The 26,455-nt window shown below is 40.2% G+C and overlaps 1 protein-coding gene across 1 annotated transcript in view; it reads right to left on the bottom strand.

The window, feature by feature from the left end:
- The window catches only part of nbas (NBAS subunit of NRZ tethering complex), a 129,319-nt gene that overhangs the window by 76,380 nt on the left and 26,484 nt on the right, over nt 1-26,455 (bottom strand). The window contains exons 20-33 of the mRNA XM_026341022.1: nt 24,836-24,940; nt 24,151-24,287; nt 21,213-21,299; nt 19,982-20,135; nt 15,729-15,914; nt 13,855-14,028; nt 13,351-13,484; nt 11,159-11,221; nt 9,432-9,554; nt 9,239-9,341; nt 9,016-9,093; nt 8,717-8,871; nt 5,577-5,689; nt 3,623-3,736 (exon numbers count right to left, since the gene is read on the bottom strand). Of these exons, the coding sequence (XP_026196807.1) occupies nt 3,623-3,736; nt 5,577-5,689; nt 8,717-8,871; nt 9,016-9,093; nt 9,239-9,341; nt 9,432-9,554; nt 11,159-11,221; nt 13,351-13,484; nt 13,855-14,028; nt 15,729-15,914; nt 19,982-20,135; nt 21,213-21,299; nt 24,151-24,287; nt 24,836-24,940 (1,726 nt within the window). The remainder of the gene's footprint in view (nt 1-3,622; nt 3,737-5,576; nt 5,690-8,716; nt 8,872-9,015; nt 9,094-9,238; nt 9,342-9,431; nt 9,555-11,158; nt 11,222-13,350; nt 13,485-13,854; nt 14,029-15,728; nt 15,915-19,981; nt 20,136-21,212; nt 21,300-24,150; nt 24,288-24,835; nt 24,941-26,455) is intronic.

Raw genomic sequence — 26,455 nt, 5'->3', positions numbered from 1 at the left:
AAAGGAGTCTTCAAAAGCTAGCAAGACCTCAATACAGAGGAGGTCTGTGTGCACTTTGGTTGTTTGTGTGTGCGAAAGAGAGCACGCCTTCATTCACCCTGTGTTCTTTTAGACCAAATGCTTTTAACAGAACACCTTCTGGCCTTATTTCGAGATGACCTAAATCAGACATTTTGGAAACCCAATTGAAGACTTTACCTTTCCTTGAAGGGCCAATCAGAGGGTGGCGGTGGATGAAAAGGTGAGAGGTTTTGGGGAAGCAACAAATAGAGCTCAAGTTAACAAGCTTAGACTACAACACGGTCTCCCTAAGCTTTTACACCTCGTCACCAGGATCTTTTCCAAGTTAGTACAATTTCATTCTCATTTAGAATCATAATTAGTGATTAGTTCAGACAAAAACAAGTTTTTCCTCACCCCTGCCCTATAAGACTGAATCATTTACAGAGCATTTCTGTAGACTGAGGCAGGAACTAAACCCTTAGGGTTTTCGACTAGTATGCTGGTGATACCTGCATTAAATATTCACCACAGAACCCCGGAGCTGTGCACCCTTCAAAAGCTTCCCCCCCGCATTTATTTATTTAAAAATGTGTTTATTCCTCTTCTCATCTCCCTCTGCCTCCTTTTTTTTTCGGAAACCACACAGTGAGAGCTGCCTGCTGACTGAATGTGAGCAGCACAGGCACAGAAATGCCACAAGGCCAGCAGCAGGTTTCTTTTAGTCGGTGGCAGGCCTCATAAAGAGAGCAGATAGAAAACAGGCTGCGAGTTAAGAGACGGAGGACAGAAAAGAGGGGAAGGTGGCAGACAGACAGACAGACATAGAAGGAAAGAGCTCAAATTCTTAAAGAAAGATAAAAACATTGGAAAGAGAAAGAGAGAGAAACACATAGACAGAAGTGTGTTTGTGTCATTTTATAGGTCAAGAAATAACTGGATGCTGGATCTTGGTCTTCCCCACAGCTTGTCGGTTTACTCCATCAGTTTTGGGAAGATGGAATATACCCAACACATTTTCTTTATTGTCATAACTGCACCTAAGAATTTAAAAATCTACCAAATCACAGCTAACATCCCTCTTTTCTATTCTGGTGTTGTATTTACTGCATGTTTACTGCTCGCTGTGAATTACTGGTCCACCTGTACAATCTAAAGTAATCCAATACAGCAGCTTCGCTATGAATTCTTTTTAAATGTTAGAATTTCTCAGTCTTTGTTGGAGCTGGCAGAGAGAAGATAATTCTACTATATGTTTATTATTGAAGTCAGTAGGTGGAGGAGTCAAACTAAGATGGAGAGCTCCTGTATTGGAATACATTAGATTGTGCAGGTGTACCTAATGAAGTGGCCTGTGAGTGTAGTGTAGTACTCCTAAAAAGAATAATACTTATCTTACAACAATTTAAATCTCCTTACTAAAACTGCTACAATGAGGCTTTCTTGGCAAGGTATACGAGTGTGGAGGTTGTTGCTCCAAGAGCTGAGTGCCCTTTAAATGTAAATGGTTCCAAAGTGCTCTCAGAATTAACAGAACAAGTCTGATTTCACCTTTTCCTCTACATACTTTAGTAGTTGAGTAGATTATGCAAATAACTCCCATTAAAATCTGTCTTTTAGTCCAATTTCAGTTAAATCTTGGTATCCCGTTTGACAGTCAAGTGGTATTAAGAGGCTAATAGTCTTTCAGATGCTGTAAATTACAAACATGAGGCTGACAGATGAGATGAGAAAAAAGAAATTAGAAAAAATGTAATAAAATAAAATACTGGAGTCTAAAGTAACTCAAATCATAATTACAAAACTTTCTTTTGAACAAATCAAACTAAGCTGAATGCCCCCTATCAGCATATATCAGCTTTAAAGAAGTTTAGTACTTTTATCTGCGTGGTTTTCAAGCACCATGAGGCAATCAACAGAGCTTCAAAGAGGATGAACAGTGGGTGCCTCGATTCCAGGTGCAACAAACACAAGAACTCTACTTAACACAGAAAGAGTAACAGTCTCAAACTGCGGAGCCTCTCTCCAATTTTATTACCTGCGAGTAACAATAACTGTTTGGTGTTAAAATGAGGACAAAAATAACCAAAGAAGTTGCAAATCCTGTTCTGCACATATGACTTCACAGACTCACTCTGATCCTTGAGTGTCAAAACCCGAGCACAGAAAAAAAAAAAGGGTTTAAACTGAAGTCATATTAATGTGTCTGGGGAATTACATTTGCTCGCTCCTTCGGGATGTATGTGCGTGAGTGCATGTGAGTCTGTGAGTGTATGTATGGATGAGTAAGTATGGATTTTTGCTTGCAAGCTACAATTGCTCAAAAAGATGAATTACCCTCTTGTGTGAGAACTGTCCTGTACCCACAGTACAGACTCTCAGTGGCTCGTGTGGGCGGTCGTCTACCTAATCTCATGAGTTTTGTCATGTAACTGCCACTAGAAAACGTTTTAAAGGCCATATAAGCTATAACACATGTTTTGCCTCACACACACACACTCTCATCTCATATATAAGTATTTTCAATTTCCTGTATTGTTGTTCCGTTATATGTTGTTACATACACGTAGCAAGACAAAGTATGTGAACCTTTTGGATTTTCATTGTTTTCATTAATATTTCATAAAACATGATCTGATCTTCATCTAAATCAAGAGTATTAACAAATATTATGTGCCTAGAAGAATGACACATTGTTCAGGAGGAATTTTAGCCCATTCTTTCAGACAGAACTGCTTAAGTGCTGTGATATTCTTTAAACATTTCATGTGTGTGACACTTTTCAAGTCGTTCCCTAGCAATGGGTTCAGGTTTGAACAAAAATGTCTCTCTGGGTTGGTTCTTTCCGTCATTAATTAATAAGTTGTTGTGCTCTTGGGGTCATTTCTACTGTTGGTAGAGTAGCCACAGTCCCAACTTATCTCCATTTGTAGATGGATTGTCTAACTGTAGACTGGTGAAGTTTTTGACATCACTTTCTAAACCTATGCAGCTTTATGTAAATCAACAATTTTAATCGTAGTTCCTCCAGAAGCACCTTTTGGTGAGGCATGGCCCACAAAAGCACACTCTTCTTGTGCAGAGCAAAATCAAAAAGTTTGAGTGTTTTCGGTCAGTCAAATTAGCTCTAGTTCACACATCCAAACAGATTTTCTTTCTCCAGGTATTGTAGCACCTGACTCCAGTTGGCTGTGAGGTCATTATTCCAAGGGTTCACATACTTTGTCCACTAGCATCGTGAGGTTTTTATGGTTGTTCTCAAGAAATATGAATTAATAATTAATTATTTGAATTTATTTGTGTTATTATTTTACACATCATATTTGTTAATACTTGTGAGTTAGATGAAGATCATTTCATGTTTACTGACAAATTAATGGAGAAAACCATGAAATTCTACAAGGTTCACATACTTTTTCTTGCCACTGTATTGTAACTTCCGGTATAGATACATTATCCTCTCACATGTATGCAGACTGGTTGAGTCAATGTTAACCTCACACCTTTAAACATGAAATAATGATGTGTCAAGGTAACTGTGAGTGTGTGTGTGTGTGTGTGTGTGTGTGTGTGTGTGTGTGTGTGTGTGTGTGTGTGTGTGTGTGTGTGTGTCTTTAGGTACCTGCCACTCTGAGAAGTGAAGCTAGATTCAGCAGAGTAGTGGACTGCTTGTAGGCTGTGGAGCAGTGGGCGATGCACTCCTCGATGATAGACAGACGATTTGATCGCAGGCGCACTGGGAGAAGGACAAGGAAAGCAAGAGGGGGAGGGGTGTAAGGCATGTTTCCATAATCACTGCATTCAATCTGGAAGAAGTAGCAGGTGATGATACACAGACAATAATGATAATTAGCTGCTGTCATGAAGTCAGAAATCTATTAAATGCAGAACAGTTTGTGAAATTCCAACCCAAACCTAACAATACACTGACCAAGGCTGATGATAATGTGCGATTTTTATTTTTTATTTTCATTAACTACATTAGTTGTTTGAGTTTTGCAACTCTGTCCGGCATTCTGCAGAATAAGAAGTTATTTTGCTAGGCGTACCTTAAAGTTGCATCAGGTGTTTACTGGCACAGAACTCTGTTGGAGACTAGTACTAATTAACTACAGTATTAGATAGAAGTCTTAGAGTATACCAGTTTTTTCCAAGATTACCACTGACAAACTTTTCCATAATCTGAGTTCAAGACATAGACCTAAAAATTTATTTTCCTATTTTTCTAAACTTGCACTGAAAAATCTGAGAAGCAGCATTTTTAGAGCCTCCGCAGGCCTTGGTGCTTTTGCTGTGCCCCACTGAGGATCTTGGCATCACCTTGGGGAGGCCTAAAGGGAATTCTGGAGAGGGTGATGTGTATGAAGCACCGCCTTAGGCTCTGTGAGAAAGCTGTAGATCACCTATTCTCAAATTCTTTCAATTCATACTTGTGCGTGATTACCTGTGAGTGTAGAAACTAACAGGGACGGGGCTTTTACTTTTGTGAAAAATAATTTTTATTTATTTGTGTTTGTCCTTGTGTCAGTAAAAATAAATGGCATAAGGGCACCATACAGAGCTGCGGAGTCAGTCTAGCCCTGAGCACTCCAGATGGGCTTCAGACAATAATCACTGAGTAATAATTGGAGAGTTTTCCTTTTACCAAAAATCAATTTTGTGCCTTCATCTGCGTCCTCTGCTGTTTTTCCCCTCGTTTCTTTCTTCTTATACTTTGTCCCTGAACTCAGTTGTGTTCCCAATTTGTCTTGTAGGTAATAATAAGAGGGCAGTGAAAAAAGAATGAAGCAAGTTAACAGAAGGAAATGAGGATGAATAGGAAGGACAGTAAGGTAGCAAAAGAAAGAGGATGAAAAAAAAAACTAGGTAATGAGATGCAGAGCGAAGAAAGACAGGACCAAAGGAAGGGGACAGTGAGCGTTGCTGCTTTATTACTTTCTCTGTCACTGTGGTTTTAGTATGCTGGCAGCTCTGTTTGATGAGGGCAAAGGGAGGAGTGAGCGCAGGCCTCGAGGGCAAACTACACCTCGGTTCAGAGGTGAGCCAATGAGGGGCCAAGCTGGATCATTCTAGCGTCACCGTTGCTTTTAAACAGAAAGCCAGGCCTGAAAACTGCTGCGGTAAGGTGCTGGTGTGGAGCCAGAGGAGAGAAAGAAAGCGCATGGAGGTGAATACTGATTGATCAGGTTTACAGATGGAGCAGAAATATGAAACAGGACGAGTGTGTGTGTGTGTGTGTGTGTGTGTGCGTGTGTAGGAGAGAGCTCACAGACCAAACACTTCAATCCTAATTAGGCCATCAGGCAGATGTTGTTTGCTCAACAGTTGATCCATAAATAACCATATATTTAGATATAGTGGCAAAAAGAAATGACATATGGGGCGATGGGAGAGGGGTTAGGTGGTGCATGAATATGAGAAGTGGGGGACGGATCATGTTTGTGTTTAAGTTAAACCACTTGAATGAATGGCTCCTGCGACTGCACAGATGAAACATTTAGGAATATAAACACACTAGCGGCTAACTGAGAAAATTCTGCACTTCCTCCCACACACAAACATACATTTCATACTACCTTGCAGTGGCAGGATGCTGACACTGAAGTCTTCCAGCTGGTTGAGGGCACTGATGAGGTCCAGTTCCTCCTGGATGGCTGGCGGACAGTCTGTGATCAGCTGGAGACATGCCCTGATGAAGACAATGACAAATTAAAACGTGGAAAACATGATTATCATTAATGTACTGTACAGAGATGACTACACTGGGGGACCCAGAGAAGCCTAGAAGCAAAAGTTTTAAGCATTATGGAGAAGTTGTGGAGAGTAAAGTTAGAAGATGAACACCTCTCATGTGTATGCTATACATATTCTGTAAGGTTAAAGGTCGCACCCAGTTAGCTTTGCTTAGCTTAGCCTATCACATAGACTGGAAACAGTGGAGCCAGCTGTGGTTGAAAGCACCAGCACCTCTAACTAATAATATCTAATGTATTTACAAAAAGCATAGCATGATGTCTTTATAATAAGCTAAATGGGTGCTGGCTTTACTGTGGCTTCACATTAAATGAAAAGCACTTGAGCTCGTCTTCAAACTTTGCAACAGAAGGCAAATAAGCTCATTACCCAAAATGTCAAACTATTCCCCTAATTGTCAGGGAGGAAAGGTGTAATTAAAAGCCATTAAAACCATTAACTGTTTTGTACACCAAAGGAAGTCTCTTTAAACATGAGTCAGACGCAAGTGCAAATGAGTTGTGGCACTTAAAACAGGTCACTTCCATTTAATCTCGCCCGTGCTGCAGTAAGCAAGAGCAGCTGAACTGACTGCATGTCAAACTGAGTGGGAAGAACTGAACAAGTTTCACTTAGTTTGATACAGATTTTCAAAGTTGTGGCAACAAAAAAATATATATATTAAAAAGTGGTGAGTGAGCGAGTCCCTGAAGTTTTGTTGAGTTTGAACATCGTGATCAGAAACCTGGTATGATTACTCAGATGGATTTATTTACAAAGTCTAGGCTAATTTGACAGATCTACAGCAGGGGGAGTTTTCTCTTGCAACAAAATCTGCACTCATTACCCTTAATAGGATTATGGAGAACATCACTTAGCATATGTACCGCTGCACACAATGAAAGTGTGTGTGCCTGTTTAAAATTCAAATATGCAGTCTCATTTTCTTGGTTTTTCATCACGCAATTACACAGCAAAGCAAAAAAAAAAAAAAAAAAAAAAAAAAAAAAACATATTGCGAGGGAAAGGGGAAAAAAGAAAAGATTAATTTACAAATAAATCCCTTATAAAATAAGTGCTTAGAGAGGTGCTGTGACGTGAGCATGAGTAGGACAGGAGCAAACTGACCTTGGGATGTGTTTTCAACTCATAAACACACACTGACCCTCAGTTTTATTTAACCCTCACGTTGATACAACAAACAGAGAAAGAAAAGAAAAAATGCCTCCTTGTATCTCAGCATGACTCCATTTTGTAAACTGTCAGCCCAGAGTTCCCCACTCTTTGAGCATGGCTGGTATTCTTGCCAGGAACGAAAGGTTTGTCCTGACAAACGAGAGCAGCGGAAAATGGGGAGCGGTGGATGGGCGAATGGGAGACAGAAAGAGGGCATGTTGATTATGTACTAGTGCTGTGAAGTATTTAGAGTACATGTTTTGTGTGTGTTTGTGTTTGGTACCTGCCTTAAAAAAAAAAAAAAAAAAGGCAATGGTGATAAATTCTATTTCAGTTTCAAGAGTCTTGATGTGCTTTGCATCATGTACCAGTCATTTGCAAATAACTACTTTTTGTTAAACAACATACACAAGACCATTAGTTAGAATTTGTTTAGCAGTTATCAGTGGACCATATCTGTCTTTTTGACCAAATCAAGGTGTACACCAGCAGACAGGGCAGCAAAGTACTGACACACCATCATCTAGTTCTTTTCCCCCCTTTCTTTTCATATTTGCCATTTCTCTCTCCTGCTCATTGTCCTGCAAACCTTTGGGCTAATTTCTGGCTTTTTAATGCATATTGGCTTTGCTTAAATACAGTGTCTTTGTCTTTGCTTGAACTGCAAGTTTTTAAAAGTTGCACATGTAACAACAAAATGCATTTTCCTCTTATATCGGTAGGTGGTCTCCACCTACTCCGTAGGGGAATTTCTTTCTCTCAAGCTGCTTCATGTTCCACTACATTCACCTGCTACTCATTAACTAAACGGGCAAGGTTTACATTACATGCTGAATGGGCAAAAAAAATAATAATAAATTTTGTCCTGAAGTGATTCAAATCACCTGTTAAAATCAATGTTTGATATTGTAGTAAGTAGTTGGTGGGAGTCCCCGAGTTATTTTAAGGAGAGTCTCTTTGTCCTTGTGTAAACTCTTGATAAATGTCATTGACCATTTCCATTCAGGACAAAGCCAGGTGCGGTTTGTGCATCTGTGTGTGTCTTTGGTATTTACTACACAGGATAAAATGTGTGTCTGTGGAGCAGTTATTTTAATCTAAAGGACACAGGCCAGTTCAGTGTGTATGCAATATTAATCTCAGAGCTACAGGCACATGTTCCAACACTATTTTCTGTCTTATATCTGAAAATCTGATGCAATAAACACACATATGCGCATGTGAACACAGTGGGAGAGTTACAATGGATGATGTTGTCCAAGTGTGTGGAGGGGGGCCTCCGAATTAGTTACTATAAATGAATGACGACCCAATTACTGTCCCACTTCCCCACTAGGAACAGACGGTAAGGTTAGACACCCACCGGCTCCCCTCTGAGTCTGAAACCAGCAACACACACACACACACACACACACACAAACTCACATACAAATACTTAGAGTTGGTATAAACATACTGGAGGAGATAAAATAAAAGAAGCCATTATTATTCCTAGTTAGCCATGTGAACACAAACATACATATGCCCACACAGAAATAAATTGTGTTTGTCATACATCAACAACAATCAAAGTTCAAATCTCAGCATACAAAGACTCCTACAATAACAACGATGTTTGTGCCAGTTTGGTCATAAATTACATCCAACTCATTACTTTACCTCAGTATTGCATGTCAACATCTGTTTTTACTGTAAGCTATATGAAATTAATGTTTAATTAAGTTCAATTAAAATCAGGCATTAAGGAAGTGAGTTTATTTCTCACTACCGAATGGTAAACTATTATATCTGTCCTCATTTTTCTGACCTGGCCAGGCCCATGCAGGAGTCTGTCAGCGCTGTGGAGGAGTTGAAATATTCCCTGGCAGCAGCCAACACTAATTCCACGCTGTTTTCGTAGGCCACCTTCAGAGAGTAACCTTTACCCCGGAAAGACAAGCTCACAGGGACATCCTGGCTGACCTGGAAACATTCAATCAAAATCAAGAGATCAAGGAGACGGTTGAATTAGAATTCATTATGGGTGGGGTGTAATATTTGTGATCCCAACAGGCAGTGGGCATGTACTCTGAAGTAGAGTTGTCAGTCAAATTTAATATACTGTACCTTGGAGCAGTGCATGAGCTGCCCTGCAAGGCGTATATTCTCCACACGGCTAGAACCCAGGAGGGACTCAACAAAGACCTGCGATGGTCAGGAAAGACAGCATTTAACTGGAGAAAAGTTTTAACATAGTTTCATATTTTATTTTATCTAAACTCTGAATTCAGAGAAGAACGTGAATTAATGAATTAGGGACCAAATCTTATAAGCTGCAATGATGCAATACCTGGTGACAGGTCTCTGGTTTTAGACAGGTGTAGACATTCTGCTGCATGTCAAGCAGGTCCTGCAGCAGCCCTCTCCACACCGTCTCACTCACTGGGGGGTTTCTAGACACACACAAATGTATGAATGCACTATACTGTTCATAGAATCTAGAAAAACAATGTTTACAAGCGAGTGTGTTTTTGTCTCCATACTTGCGGCCAGTGTGGCGGCACAGTTTGATCATTAGTTGGTGGGCTTCCTCTCTACTGTTCTGGCTGTTCTTCACATACGAGATGGGCTTCTGCAGACCGTGTTTCTCCAGAACCTCCACCACACTAACAAGTACATGTATAAGCACAGATAAAAGCACATATATAATTGCTGTAAATTAAAACAGACATTCAGTTGCGAGTCGCGTTATTCATAACATTCTTTCAGTAAAGGAGTCGACAGGATGATCAACAGCAGTGGGTATCGTAGGAAATGACAAAAAAAAGAGGAAAATAAAACCTGAAAAATCCAAGGGAGAGTACAGATGAGAAACACAAAGATGTGTAAGCTCTAAGCTGTTCATTATTTTGACAGCAGAGAGTCATTTGTAAGCCACAGTGCAGCTGGAGAAAGCATAGTGCAAGACTGAAGAGCAGCACAATAAACCTGCACGCCAACCAGACAGCCCCTCTTTTTAAGTGTCTGTTTTTGTCCATCTCGGAGCGCATGAATACTGGCAGTCTTATATGACTGAGGGAATGTGAATGTGTGCATGTCTGGGAAAAGCGCGGCATCCGAGTCTTACCAGGGTCGTGCCGCTACAGATGTTCGCTCTCTGCTGCAACTTATTACCATAGTAAACAGGTGTGTGTGTATGTGTGTGTCAATGCATGTGTGTGAATGTGAGCAAAAGACAGAGACCGACACCATGCCCTGATATTTACAACCATTGGTGTCTATTTGTGCGCGGGAGCGTCTGCATGTTCCCAGTGCAAATATTAATGTGCTAGCAAGTGGTAGTGGCAGCAGCTGAAAACAGCTTTTATTCTGGAAGCGCTCTGAGAGCAGACACTTCGTATTTACCAGCTGATTCATCTGGCTACCAGCGCGTGTGTGTGTGTCTGAGTCACAAAGCTGCAGCACAAAAAAAAAAAAAAAATACATGCACACTTTCCAGGGTGTGTTTGTGCATGATTGTGTGGGCCTTTGTGTAAATGAATGTGGTTATTTGCCTGTAATGGCCAACATTAAGCTCTAACACAGGCGTTCCTGTTGCTGCTTCTTCCTCCTCAACATCATCATCATCTTCTGCCTTCCCATCCACTTCAGGCTCCTACCCCTTCCTTCATCCTTATCCTCTATCCTTCTTCCTCATCACTTCTCTGTGTTTGAAGGTTTACCCTCAGGGAAGGGGTGAACAGGAGATAGAAAAAAAAGAGGTAGAGAAAAAGAGAAAGAGACACGTAGGTGATTTTAACCTGTAAAAGGAAAAAGCCTGAGGCTGTTTGAATGCCATGGGACAGAGAGTGGTCCTTTGATATGTGTGTGTGTGATGACTACAAAACCATGTCTCTTCTCATTCATGGGGTTTTCTTTCAGACCCATCGTGGAGGAGGGTCATAATAAGCACGGTTACAAATTTCCACAGCAATATAGTGCTAATTGCCAAACCGAAAAACTAATCTCTTCATCACTTTACATCAAAAGAGCCAGAGTGAATACTTGTTTTGCTCAACCAAACAGCCCCTAACCCAGAGATATTTAATAAAAGCTGTTACAGAAAAGGGGGGAAACAGGAAATTCTCATATCTAAGAGCCCGAAACAAGTTTTTGCTTAAAAAGTCTAATCAGATCTACTTAAATGGCCTGGATCTACTGGACAGCCAGGAGAAGACAGACGAGAAAGAGATAAAGACAAGTGAAAGACAATGAAAGCATGTTAACGTACCTGAGGTGCTTCTCAAGTTTGTCCACCTGATCATGTAGCGATGCAGTGATGTCCGTCTGTGGCCTATAAGATCATGTACACACACAAAAACATAGGTTAGTTTATGTTTATCTGGAGAAAATAAAGTCTAGCATTAGGTGGAAATGTCTGCATAATGTAGTGTGTGAAGCGTCAGCATGTACATGCTTGTACACAGTGTACTGTATATGTGTAAATGTGTGTAGCTACAGTACAACTATAAGGTTGTACTGATTTCTCACTAAAAATAAAACTCCCATGATGCTTTGCCTTGAGGCAAAGGATTCTGGGTCAGACTGGCCGATCCCCCAGTAGAGTTTTGACCCTGATGAAACAACTTCCTGTGTGTGCATCAGCAGGTGAGTGAGTGGTTGTCTGTTTTTGTGAGCAATCTTTTTCTTTCTTTTTTTTTTATACTCCCATCTTGACCTCTCAATCCATCTCTCTGCATCCTTCTCTTCTTCTGTCTGCGCTGCACTGCCTCCCACTCTTCCTCTTTTTAATACCCTTTCCGTCTCATTCGATTTCCCTCCTTCTCTCACCACCTAATCCCCTGCCCATTTTTGCATTTCCTACTCTCCACTCTCCAAGGGTGAACGCACATTACATTCTTCCGAGCAGATTTAGACCTAATTAAGCTGTCTCATAAAAAAAAAAAAGAAATCATCGAAAAAATCATCAAAAATTAGGTTGAAACTACCAAGTCATGGTTTCTCTCATAGCTCGCAATTTTGGAGCTTAGTAAGTCAGAGGAATCACTCCTGGGAGAAATGAAGTTGAAGACATTGCATATACAGTACAGTCTTGCAGCACTGCTAATCCAAATACTGCAGAGGAAGGATGGGTGAAAGCCTGTCTGGCAAAGCGAAATGAATATTGTGCAGTACTGTACCATTTTAGAAAGAAACTTATAAGTATTATATGCAGTCAAGCATTTTAATACCTTGTTATTAAAGTCGTCAACTCAACTGTATAGCTTCTGTATTAAATAACAAAAGAATACATCTTAGTAACCTTGCGCCTCTTTTCGTACAACGACCAGATACAACATATAACATATTACTGTGATAAACTGCACCTCCTTTCTTGAATTGAATCACTGTAAACATGTCCACCTCTGCTCCGTTGCCCACCTTCTGTTACTGAGGAGCTCCCCATCTTTCTCAACACTTCAAAAGAATGTGAATCGTGCAGTTACGTTTCTTCCAGCACTCCATTCCAGGGTACCACAGAAATCATTGTCTATTTTAGCAGGAGTTATTTTTTGGTGTGGCTGTCTTTCATAAAAATGAAACAAATTTGTTAAATGTAATTTTAAGTTCTGCAAGAGGCACAAATTAAATGTATTGGAGTGGCAATTTTTTTTTTTTTTTTTTTTTTTAGAAATACATTTCTGCACTTGAATGTGCAATGAAAATGCACATGATCACAGCACAGCACAACATAGTGCAGCTAAATCAAGCGTAAGAGTAAGAAGAAATCTTTGTTGAAAAGTATGGTGGTTTCATTGTAGCCAAGAGACACTAAGAACCCATTATAGTAGTAATTCAATTTTCCAATTAAGGTGCACACAGGAAGGATAGTCCATCTAAGAATGAGTAATTTAAGCTACACTGACACTCTACAGGCTCATTTTATCAACAATTTCCTCTTCTGTATGCTAGATTTTTTTTTTCCTCTTTAATTATCCTTCACTCTCCTTCAAATGCACAGCATACCCACACAGTGTCTCATGGGAGGCTTAAAGGACAGGCCCTCTTACCTTATGAAATAAAATGTGTTACAGAAGAGATGGAGGAGACAGGGTCACATGCAGCAAAAGAATGAGGTAGGTATGACTGTATAGACTGTAGCTGGGTGAAGTGATGGTCCCTTTGAGTGAGATTTAAACATGAAAGACAGAGAGAAGGAAGTGGAAAAGAAAGGTGCAGTGGGAGGGAGACCGAAACAGAAATGGTAGTTAGGTTTACTGATAGGTTCCAGTAGAGAGGTGAAAGGAAAGGACAGACATAGTAGAAGTTGGACCTGTGAGTTCTTGTGGACAAGGTATAGGTGAACTTTTTTTTACTATCTACGCTGCAAATCAGCAGGTTCACGTAATCAAAAGATTTTGAGCCACTTGACTTTGTTTGTCATAATGCGTGGCTAGATGAGTGTGAGTCTGTGTGTCTGACCCATAGCCCCTCTGCGGCAGACACTCCAGGATGTCATAACACAGGCTGAGCTGATCATCCCTCTCACAGCTGTAGATGCACTCAAGGGCAACCACCATGAGCTGGTCTGGGTCCCCAACGATCTTCTGCTGGCACTGGAGAAGAGGAGAGAGGAGGCAAGTATGTTTGTATCAAGGTGTGGCTAACCCTGTAGTGCTGTTGTACAAACACACCAATGTACTACAGTATATCAGATGCAGTATTTTCTTTCCTTTGAGTGTTTGTGTGTGTGCAGCATGTTTTCCAATAGCCAAGAGACCTGTCCTTGGCTGTGCCCTAATGGGGTCATAAATATAACATTTACAGCATAGAGCCACCACTCTGGCCCTGACATAGCACAAATATAAAGTGTGTGTGTGTATGTCTGTGTGTGTGTGTGTGTGTGTGGTTTCATTTTGCTGTCCCTCCATTTATGGGTAGCCAAGTGTGACGCCCCCTTCACCGGTCATGTATTGAGATTCTTACGTCGGGTTTGGAGTGCTGGAAGATGATAAGGGGCAGGGTGAGGTCTTGCTGAGCCAGGCTGACCAGATACTCTCTGAGCAGAGACTTAGCAGCACCTTCTTTCTGTCCTTCGCATCGGTGTAGAAATGGCACCATCCACTGAAGGGCATCTTTCACATAGCGCTCTGTATTGGACTGGTGATAAAAAATAAAAAAAAAAGTACTTTGAGGCGAAGTTCATGTTAAAATGGATTTGAACATTTTCAGTGCCTTAAACAACCACCGGTCACTTTAGCTACTGGCAAAAACTCCATCTTGCTAAATAATGACAATATCTGACTAAAATCCCATTCTAGCTTTATCTTTCCCTATATTCATTGCCTGGCCTGTATTAACACTTATTGGTAAGGTGAAAATGAAACTCTTCTAATCTAAGGTCAGGGCCACCTTGATCACAGTTTTACTTTTACTAGACTTCCTGGTTTTCTTTGTGCATCGTTCACTTTGGATATCGTCTAGATGTCTATTAACTGAGAATTAAAAATGTACAGTATAAAACTTTTATATATGTTTTTTGTAAATTAAACTACCTTTAATGCAGTTGTAGGATGTTTCGATTTGTCTTTCTGTTTCCTTCCAAAAGTTATGTTAGCTAAAGACAGCCAGTTTTAGAAAGTATCCACTTAGCCTCACATATATAAGTTGCATATATGTTGGGTATGTGTGGCTGTTATGAAGAAAATGCACTCTAAACTAAAAATCCATATACATACATAGTACAAAAAGAAACAACTGAAAACATCAAATGCATGTTCTGTGATGGCATTTTGTTGTTCATATAAAGATTTATTGTTTTTGTTTTAATGCTTCTTGGAACATTGCTAAGCTCTTTAAACTGGATTTACATTAAAGCCAATTAAACCTGAACTTGGACTATGATATCCAAAGCACGTGGGACATGATAGGACTTGTGTAGATGCATGTCAAATTTGCGCAGGGCTTCACACCCACCGTACGACAGCTCTGACTCAGGATATACAGATAAGAGAGCATCCACAGGGAAAATTTAAAGATTTAAAAAATATTCAGATGCTAAATGCAAACTCACACACCCACACACAAACATTTTACTTTGCTGTGCTGTGTCTCTGATAAAGAAAGACATCAGACACTGGCAAAGAGGGAGATTTAATCTAGGCGAGTTAGGTAACCATTCACAGACACACACACACACACACACTGCCCAAAGGGGGTACCAGTCAAACAGCATGTGTTAGTGCAGTCAACAACATTTGCTGGCTGCCTGCCTGTATGGCAGAACCTACTGGCAGTGGTCCTCACAGGCTAAAGTTGGCAGTTATTAGCCACAATTTACAGGACAGCTCATATTATGTACTCCAAGAGGACTTGTAACTGAAGTACCTGCTACAGAACAGCTTCGATGGCTCTCTAGCTGGTGTTGGACGAAATGTTTGTGTTGTGAAATGTCACAGATTCCAGCAATTAAAATAAACTGATTTACTGTACGGGTACTGAATGTTCGCTTTGTGGGAACTTTAAGTCTCTGGATGCAAATATTGCATTCTTTAAGCAACATCAATTATTACATTACTATAGCATTGTAGCTGTACCATCCACATCATGTGAACTAGACACACCAGCAACCTGGAAAATGGTTAAGAAATACTCCAACAGATTACCAATGTATGTTAATTCAGTGTCATAAAGGATTTTGTCAAAACTAAGAAAGTATCATAATGACCATGACACATCTGTGAAATGCATAGTAACAACAACATTTAGCAAACAAATCATTCTTCATTCATTTAATTCATCATATGAAAGCAACATTTTCAAAACATATTATGGAAAATCTTACGAAGTATGACACTTACATTTTTCATGAGCAGGCGGAGCTTGTCGATGTCACTTAGCTGCTGCAAATCTTTAAGTGTCAGACTCAATTCACATGATGTCTCATACACAAGTGTTTCCATGGTGATCAAGTCATCACACAGGACCTCCAGCCCTGGGATCTCCCGTTCTCTTCCCAGTCGAACCAGTGACAGGGCACAATCCACCTAACGGAAGGAGCAAAAGACAGTGTTTACCATGCTTAGTGACTTTGAGTAATGAGCATTATACTTACAATTAACAACAATCCTTCTGTAAACAATTGAGTTGACTTTAAATAGTACAAAATACAGTGTATTTACTGTACAAACATGTGAGCGGTGTCAGTACACTCTGCATGAAAAAAGTACTTCCCAGCTTGTTGACTTTACCATTATATCCTTATAAATCATACTACAGTGGACAAAATAACATCAACACAGTTTACTACAATGCAGTGCAAAAGTCCTGATAGCCGATGTAAATTAATGAAACTTAGATTGTTACATTTGTGTGATGTCACAGTTGTTGAATTAACAGTCATTACAGAAGTTTTGTAGTACTGTTGTACTGCAATGTAGAGAAAAACCCTGAACTCTGATCCACAGTTACAGAAGGTGCCTGGTTAAGTTTATTCCTGCCAAGGGAAGGGGTCAACCAGTAATTAATTCCTGATGATGGTAGAGTCAGACCGCTGTGCTTTTCTAGCACATCCCGAAGATCCTTAGTGGGGTTAAGGTCTGAACTCTGTGGTGGCCAATGCATGTGTGAAATTGATGTGTCATGCTCCCTGAACCACTCTTTCACAATGTGATCCCAATGAATCCTGGCACTGTCATATTGGCATATGCCCGTGACATCAGGGAAGAAAAGAATCAATGTAATAATGTGGTCATTCAGTATATTCAGGTAGTCAGCTGACCTCATTCTTTGGACACATAACATTGCTGAACTTAGACCTGACCAACTGCAGCAACCCCAGATCATAGCACTGCCCCCACAGACTTGTACGGTAGGTCCTAGACATGATGGGTGCATCACTTCTCCTGCCTTTCTTGCACCCATGACTCTGGAACTGGGTAAATCTGGACTCATCAGACCACACAACCTTCTTCCATTGGACAGTTGTTAACCCAGTTTTAGTAGTTTCATCAACCTCTTTTGATTTTTTCTTTGCTTGATGCCAATAATTTGAGCCTTCTGCAACAGATTAAAATCTTTTCTACAACTATGGATGCGTCTTTCAACATGGTTGTTTAACATATGAAAAGCTACTCACTGCATCAGTTAGGGTTAAATAACTTCTTGCCAGGTGGTGACTTTTTTTGGGATTGCTGTATCTCTTAACTTTGTTACAATTAGGTTAACAAAAATTACACATAATTGCAGCAGGTAAATTATTTTTATTTTGTGTCACGTTTCTGAAAAAATGTCCCAATATTATCAAATGGACATTAACAAAATCAACAATATCCCAACCGATTGTAAACCAAATAACAACTGTCTGTCATCACTTATATTGAATCATTATTCTTTAGATAATAAAACAGATTTGAGTGTCCTGCTACTCTGATCAATACAATTCTATCCAGAAGAGCAACCAATCAATACCCAACCACCTATATGCTGGCAGCACACCCAGCCAATCGATGCTCAGCCACCTGTAGATGGTAGCCAATCAATGGCAGATGCCGCCAGGCCCTGTAGTGATGATTGCTTTCCCCCCACCTTTTAGAAAAGAAGAGTCCTTTGGCATAACGGTTAGCCCAGCTACTTGCTTGTACACAAACCACTACAGGGTGTGCAACCTTGTCATCTTCAGCGTATCTCAACACATTTTTCACTAGATAAATAATTGCACGCCTCCATTTGTAAAAAAAAATAATTATAATAAAAATAAATATACACACACACACACACACACACACACACACAGAGAGAAAAGCCAAATCACCTCGAGTCAGAGCCTGAGCAATTAGACACAACACGAGAGAGAAGTCTATTGATCTAACTGTGAGTAAAGATCCTCCCTGTTCTCTCCCTACTTCCCTCCTTCTCTCGCTCCCTGCTCTCCAGAGATAGATTCCCCAGCTAACCGCAGACAATTCAGACGTTAAAATCTCACACATTTTAATTACGACCTCGTCTCCATACCCTCCCCTCATCATTCTCTAGTCTGTAACACACAACTTGGATTCTCGCTCTCTGCTCTCTCACCACCTCTCTCGTGATTTGCTTCAACTCTTCAGTGTAATTTTCCAATTGATCCTTCTTTGTCTCTCCCTCTGTCCTAGCTCAGTCCCTTCTTTCAAATATCCTTTTCATGTTTCCCCTCTCCACATTCTTCCTCCCACCTCTTAACGGAGCTCTTTAACAGTCACCATAGTTGGCCTACATTTAAACTCCATCTGGCCCTTTGCCTTTTCTGTTCGCCTTTCTCTTAGTTTGCTTTTCTGCAGTCGCCCTCCTATTTTGTGCAATTTGCTGCAAACAGTGTTTCAAACAATACCTGTTTTTAAAAACCTTTATTTCGACCCTTTCACACCGTTATAACTAATGATTTTCTTTCCCACAGACAGCTCTTTCAATGAGATTGCTTTCCTTTTTTTACCACAACATCTGTTAGTGCTGCCCTCCCCTCTGCCTGTGTTTGTTATACACTCGAACGTAACTACGAATGAGGCATTTGCACTTATCTCCTTTCTTTTGGTTGCATTTCCATTCTATGCTTTTTTTCCCCAAATAGCTCTCTCCCTCTTACTCATTCTCTCAAAATCATCTTGTCTATCTTGCCATCCAGTGCCTCTCTTCCTGCCGCTTTGTGACTGGTTTAAAACACTACAGCTTCCTCTGATGTGGCTCCTTTTAATCAAACCCCATTTTCCTCCATTAAAACACTCTCCCAAGCATGAACACAGCCAGATGAGGGATTGGAGGAGGGTGCAAACGAGAGAGAACAAATGAGAGGAAAAAGTAAAGAGGGCAGGAAGGAGGGGAAAAATGCTCAGCAAATGGCAGCGGAGTTGTACTAGTGTGTCTCTGATTTGTTTGCATCAGAGTGAGAAAAAGCAAGAGACACGAGAGTTCCCAAGAGGCCCCTGGAGTAACGTGTGAGAGTGCAAAAGGAGATGAGGTCTAATTAAAAAGGAACAAGAGAGATAATGAAGGAGACAGCTAGCGTGATTCTGCAAGATTAAGAAAAAACTTTGTTTACACATGCTGTGGTGCAAAAGAAAGAAACATCATCTATTTTACAAATCTATTTAGTATTTTCCGTTTCAGTTTCAACATTTCTTCATTAAAACCCTCCCAGTCACAACAAAGGTCTCTTCTTTGGAGGAGTAATGCAGAGAGAGTTTAGCTAACTGCTTAATTCAATTTCCATGTTGAGAGAGAGCAGTGTGCTGTGCCTCTCTTTCCTTTTCTCTTGTGTGGATGGTGAAAAAGAACTATTCCCCAGTCGTCTTCAAAAATGAGCAATGGACCCCCAAATCTCTTCTCCTCCATCCTCCTTATACCAAATGAACGGGATGAAATAGAGAAATGAAGGGGAAAGATATGACTGCACCCTCGTTAGTCCTTTCACAAAGACAAAGAGAGCAGTGTGACAAACTTGATCCATCACTGTGAAGGAGGTGAAGAGAGACAGAGCAGTCATGGATAGTTTGGGTGGAGAGAGTGGGCGGCTCCAATGGTTACATCCCATTACTCCACTAAACAAGTCCTATCAAGTCCTGTTTTTCAGTTACAGCAACAGAACGCATCTGTCGGAAGCCTAGCTTACTCTTCATTAGAAGTCCATATGGCCGATATGATAATGACTGTCACACATAGGTTCAAAGTGACCTTGACTGATAGAGGTTGGCAACATCTCTTTTGCAATATGAATCCAGCTCATCTTGTTTTTCTACCCCAATCATCAAAAAAAAAAGTGTGCCACAACAATTAGCTTCCCGATTGTCTGATGTTTATTAATTCTTTCTGCTGCTGTAAGTTTCAATTAAGTAGAAGGATCAGTGTGAATTTTTTCATCTTCATAGACACACTTATATCAGTTGAAGCTAATTTCGATCATTAACAAGGGACAAATGACTTGCAAGGTGACACTGAAGGCAACAAATTATCTCTAGGTGGTAGTTGTTGAAAGCCAAAACATTTGAGAAAAGCTTTTTCAACGTCATGGTAGACAACTGCCACCCCCCCCCAGTCCGACATTGGAAAGGTGGAGCATAATGTCTCCCAACACTGTTTGTACCTGTCTGGAGCAGGAGTCGATGTCTTGGGCTCTGCTCTGGTACCAGTCAGTCAACAGCTCGATGGAGGGGTTAGCTGTACGAAACCTCAACAGATCTGGAGACTGCTCATACAGGAAACTGTCATCATCAAACAAGTTCTGATCCAGCACCGCTCTGAGGCAGACATAGAGAAGAGAGTGAGGATGGTTAGCAGGTGCTGACAAGTGCATTTGTCTTCATCTGTTCCCATGGAAACGTCAGAACCAACAACGAACCGATCCAACTAACACATATGATCCAAACAGCCAAAGGCTGATTCCCCGATGTCATTTAGTTCTGTCAATGTCTAGAAACAATTGTGCATTAGTCACAATGTTAGTCACATGTTCATAGATGTGTCTATGTGTATGTTCACACTTGGTGTTATTCATTACACAGAATATGGTCACTGTAGTTTAGTTTGAATGAATGACAAAGACGCCATCCCTGCTGCTGAAAATGCTCGCAAGCACACCAAATGTGTACTAATCCATACTTGAAAGTAGTTCAAAGGTTTAAATGACTTTTGTTTAAAACACAATGCCCCATATTTTAGGACATAATTTATCCTCTTTTAAAAAATGTATCCTCTGTAAAATAAGAGAACTAAAGAGAGCAGGAACTTCTTGGGAGATGGAACGTGTTGTTGGTTTTGATTTATTCATGGGTTTTGTTGACCTGTCTTGTACTTTCATGTACACAGGGACAGAGAAAGGAGACAGAAGAGAAACAGAGACAAAACAAAGAAAATAGAAAGGGTTGTGGCATAACGTGTCAAAGAATGAAGGTTGGGGGGGGGCACAGAGCCCTAAACATTGCTGGCATCACTGTAACTCCACTCAGCATCAAAACTTCACACTGCCAAGTATACCACAATAGCCAACTGATATATAAAAAAAAAAATGAAATGGTAAATGAACCTGGCCTCCATACAGAAAGAGGCAAATGGCATAAACTGGCAGTGCAACAATATTTGGTATTAGTTTGTCAGGGTTCTGTTTAACATTTGGATAATAGGATGTCATGTTTTGTTTCACATAATAATGCCAGTATGAGCATCTGGCCAGTATGGAGCATGAATTTTAACAATTCCACCGAGTGAAATATGGAACGGGTTTATTATAATATATATTCACTCAGTTTTCTATATTCACTCGGCTGTTGTTGTGACATAATGCTGCGTTTATGGCAGGGGTGTTGTTAACAGCTTACCGGCACTCCTCCGCCTCACACCAGTCCATCTCTCGGTGCCTCTCCTCATCCCATGGAATCATCACCAACTCCCCTCTGTCATCCAAACTGGGGAAGTGGGAGACAAAAAAGGCAGAGGCAGAGAAAGAGATGGAAGAGATAGAAATGTTGTAAAAGAGTGGTCAGTTTGGGGAAAAGCATTTTTAACAATATCAGAACAAAGTGCAAGTATTAGGTCAAAGACCAATGACTAGCCCACAGTTCCTCACCCACCTATAATGGCACATGGTAAATCAGCAAAGACATTTACTGTTTCAAAGTAAAACATGGACATAAACTACAGGAAAACTTTGGTGAGAGGTGGCAACATAGGGGAAATGAAAACAGCCAAGCTTAATAAGAGACGAAACGGGTGAGGAGGAAAAAAAAAACCAAAACAACAGCACCACAATAAACAAGTCAAAGAACTGTTGCAAAGAGTCTGAGTCGTGCCTGGGTTGTAAATAGTGAGGACTTATTTTCTAAAAGCTGTGTTTTTACTAAGCTTTACTTCTTCCTGGTCTCCTTCAGTGTGACAAGTCTGAGGAAGATAAATGGGGAAACACACAAGAAAAGAAACCAAAGTGAAGAATGACTCTGTAACCTCTGTAACTGTCATGTCAGTGCTGACGAGACTCAGACACTTAGATGCACACTTGCATTGGTATATGAATGCATGCACACATACTGAGACACCGGGGTGAACAGAAGCTGTTTTATCTCTTATTCTAGGAGTAATGTATTTCTTCTTGTTATCTGTTTGTCTGTACACAGAAAAATATGTACTGTTGCTGTAAAACTGACGGAGATAGAACAGGCTACAAATCATCTGTAGCTTTGGTGCAGTTAAAGGCTGAGTGCACATGTGCAGCAGCAGCAGCTTTTTTTAAACACAGCCAAAATATCTATCCAATCACAAAATACAAATGAAGTGTCTGAGTAGCCGGTGTAATTTATGGGAAGTCACAAACTTAAGGGGCAAGGGTTCAGCCATTAAGATTGGAATTTTTAAGTCCAAGTTCTTCCTCCGAAATGCAGACAGAAAGTGAGGCTTTCCTTGATCTCTCCTCTACTTACCTGTTCCCCTCTTTCCTCATTAAAGACAGCCAGGTTCGAGGGTGGAGAGTAAATACTGGTGTGAGCGCTCAGATATCGATAGGAGGAATGAATTATTCCATACCTGCTCCCGTAATCTACTTTACGTCAGCCAGAGAGAGGCAGGGAAACAGTGCGGCAGAAAAATGGAGAGGCAAAGCAAACTTTGAGCCGAGTTTATTTTTATTCCCTCTGGACTGACTCTTTCAAGCTACAGACAAAGTTTCTAACAAAATGCATATATTCTGAATTCCTCTACACATATAGATGTCTACTCATAGATCTGATCAATATTGCAGGCGAATATTTTCCCCTTCCAGTTTATTATATAGCACATGAGCTCCAAACAGATGGCTCGAGTCAGTCCCGTCTGCTGCAGTGTAGGAGACAGTGCTGTCAGAGCAGCAGTTGGTGCTCGCAGGCTGGGGAAAAACAGGAAAGTTCCCCACAGTGGCAGAGCCATGATGGATGCTCACTGCAGAGCCACTGCCGCCTGACCTCCATACAAACTCCAGCGTGTCTTACAAAAGGGAGCTGTGGCGAAAGTAGCTGGAAACCACAGGGGCAATTATTTCTATGTAGAATACAGCATGTTTTAACACTACTGTACTCCAGGGGGACATGTGCTATACATATGTTTCTTCTGCACAAATATAAATGTGATATTTGAATAAATTAAATAGTAGCAGATATAATATATGAACCCTGAAGGAATAGGAAGAAGCGAGGAAAAGGAAAGGGAGTATTGGATGGAAAGAGAGATAGGAAACAAGCGAGTCAACAGGTCGCAGTGAGTTTAGTCACATCTATAATAAGAGCTAGACAGAGGGGACAGAACACTGCAGATGGTTTTAGACACCTGGACTTACAGCTACAAAAATTACTTTAGAAAAGAGGGACCAAGCCAAGTTGTGATGACATAGGTACACATTCTACAGAATTTAGATTTATTTCATGGGGGCTGTAGTTTTGCTAAAAACCAAATCGTCAAATTCATTTTCTTAAAATCGCAAAGGTTTCAACATGCCAAAGCTAGTTATTTTAGAATATTATAATAAATCATGAAAAACACCATTCCTAAAGCAGACATATAAAGTAGAGGAGAAACTAGCAGAAAGTGTAAAGGTACAGGCAAATAATCACAATCATACAATCAAAGTAGCAACTGAATGTATTTTCTTCATTTCATTGATTTGTGTGCAAGTGTTGGCCCTTAAGATGTAGAGTTGTATGCAACATAAGAATAGGCTTGCACTGAGCGTGTGCACATTTGTCAAAGACAGCATGAAGATAGATGTGTCACGAGAAGCACAACTTCGACTGCGATTTAAATATTAATTTCCAGACATAAGTAAGGGCAACAAGATTGGACTGAAATTGAATTTTGATTAGGCATTCATTTATAAAATATATATATTTATATTCTATTTTCAAGTCATTTTTAAGTGCTTTCCTATTCAGTGTCAGTGTGACCACATCGGTACATCTTGATGGGTTCTTTTTGTTCCACAGTGAAGTGTAAATTACAGTATTGATTACACCGGAAAACAAGAATAAGACAAGAATAAAATTGTTGCTGTTTATTTGAAATTGAAAAAAATATAACCCTCTTGTCAGTGTCTGTATAGACACACAGGGTGTCATTTGAATAACATTTTCTTGACATGTTCTTTTTACGTCCACAGAATAATTGGTAGCCCTCTATTTGCTCGGAGCCACAGATTTAGTACCATCCACAGTCCAAGTCACAGTATAAAAGATATTAATATACCTTAAGTAGCACTATGTACACATCAGTGAATGTGTGTATTTGTGTGTTGCTCACCTAGCTTCAGGCAGCAGGATGGTGTATTCATGTGGAGAGGTGGTTTCAGGAAAGTTGTAAAGGATAGCTAGTCGATGCTGGAGGAGCTCGGTTCCGTGGTATGTGAATAGGATGTCCAGAGCCTGCACGTTACTCTCCTATAGGAAAAACAAATGCATCACCTATATTGGAAAACCTTTTCTAAATTAATTAAATAAAATAAATAAATAAAAACTGCACTCTGTGTGACTGAATACACAGAAAATGAAATTCAATCTAAATCGAATTATTGGACACAAAACAGCACATTGTAATGCAACAAGATCCAAATAGATCCAATACCTTTTTTTGGGGGAATTCACTCATCTGTTAGTTGTGTATTATTTTATTGGCCCCATTTATATCAATTACGCTGGACTACATAGCACAAATACATCTCTATAAAATGAAGTGCAATGTCTTTAAAATGACCACACAGCTGAATCAACCTGTCTAAAGCAGTTTCAACAAAAACTGAAAATTATCACCTTCATGAGGGAGGATTTATTGCCAGTCTGCTGCATTACACTGCATTAGTTTTCCCTAGGTGTACGTAATAAGCTGCACCTGAGTGTATATCACATTAGTGCAAAATGGTATTGCATATGAACAGATTAAGTAAGATCATTAGAGAGAGATTTTAAAGGAAGCGAGAGTCTGATGTTACCCTGGCGTAGTTTCTTGCTGACAAAACAATATTTTGACTGCGGAACTTCTTGAAGAACTCTGCATCGTATTTCTGCTCCGCTGCATGAGGACCGCCAAGTATCTCCTTGAGAGCATGAGCAAAAGAGAGACAGAGAGAGAAAGAGAGAGAGGGAGGCGACGGAGAAAAGATGTTATTCAACTGTGGTTCATAAAAAGAAATTTGTGAAGTAGAGAGCCGTCTTTCCAGAGAAAATGGTGTGAACTGATAGAAATTCAAACTAAAGATGAGAGGAAACGAGCGAGTAAAAGATGCGACTGCAAATGGATGCGTTGAAACAAAGTCAACAGAGATGTTATTTAACTTTCTAGCATACAGCTGTCTTGTCGTTTAGTTCAAACCACCTGAGGAAGGTAGATGTATGTGTGTGAGTGAGTGAGTGTCTAAATGTGCACACACACACACTTCAGGAGGGAACATTTGTTGTCTTGGCCTTTGGCTTAGAGGGATTTATGGGTGTCTGTGTGTATAAAATCTCTGTAGCATCTTCTATGCCTGTGTGTGTGTATAAGTGTGTCTGTCTGATGGATAGCCTTTGAATGGGCCAAATGCGGACAGAGGCAGCCCAAGTCGGGATGATAAAAATCCTAATATCATATTCATAGACAGCCAGAGAAAATGGATTGGGGCAAAAGGAATCTAACGAGTGCTGCCGTTACCATGACAATGTCCGAATAAAGAGAGAGACGTTATTCTGTCTGAGTTGAATATCTGGCAGTGTAAAATTCTCATCTCTCCTCTCAAGCATAGGAAGAAAAGTATGGTCGTGTTCCTCTGTGATTTATCACGGATGAGAAGAGTGGTCATGTTAACGCTATTCATCACAGATCTAAAATGAGTGTTTAACAGTGGTAAGTAGTTGCCAGTGTCCAAGTTCCTTTGGTAGTATATAAGCATCCACTGGTGGTTATGCTGTAGCTTTATTAGTATTATACCAAAACCATATTTTCTAATGTCTAACCAGGACACATCATCTCTCAGTTAGATGGTTACTACGCCATTCAGTACTTAAAATGCCTCTCACATAAATATCTTCTGCAACTTTTCAAACAGATAAGAGGAGTTAAGAAAGAATATCAATAAAAAGCCTATGAGAAAAACATCTGTGCTTTGGAGGGATTGGACATGAAAGAAGAAAACATTAAGGTGCCTAAAGGATAAAAACAATAAAAACGCCCCATACAATAAAGAACGTTTTAACAAAAAACTTAAATTAACTTGTGTCTTATATAAAACATGCAAATGAATGCATAATGTGGACCTTTAGTGACCCCCAACTTAGTACTTCAAACACATTCTCCTTCCTCTGAGGTCTCACAGAAGCATGCATAAATCTCATGAGCGCCATTTTCACAAAGACACATTAGTCTGGAAAACATCCATTCAGACTCCACTGAGCTGGTTTCAAGCTGGACTAATCAACACGCTATTATGACTAATTTGAATAAGAATTTGTTTTTGGATGGTTTTTTGTGTGTGTGTGTGATTTCTATCTTAGGACAAAGTAAGTGCTGAATTCTAAAAGAGCCCTGAGCATCATTTTGGGTTGATACCTCTGGTTTTGCATCCATGTTAATCCAC

Source organism: Anabas testudineus, chromosome 24 (assembly GCF_900324465.2).
Source record: "Anabas testudineus chromosome 24, fAnaTes1.2, whole genome shotgun sequence".
In the NCBI taxonomy this organism is placed as follows: domain Eukaryota; kingdom Metazoa; phylum Chordata; class Actinopteri; order Anabantiformes; family Anabantidae; genus Anabas; species Anabas testudineus.
The sequence above is the reverse complement of the archived record's forward strand: the minus strand, read 5'-3'. Positions and strand labels throughout refer to the sequence as shown.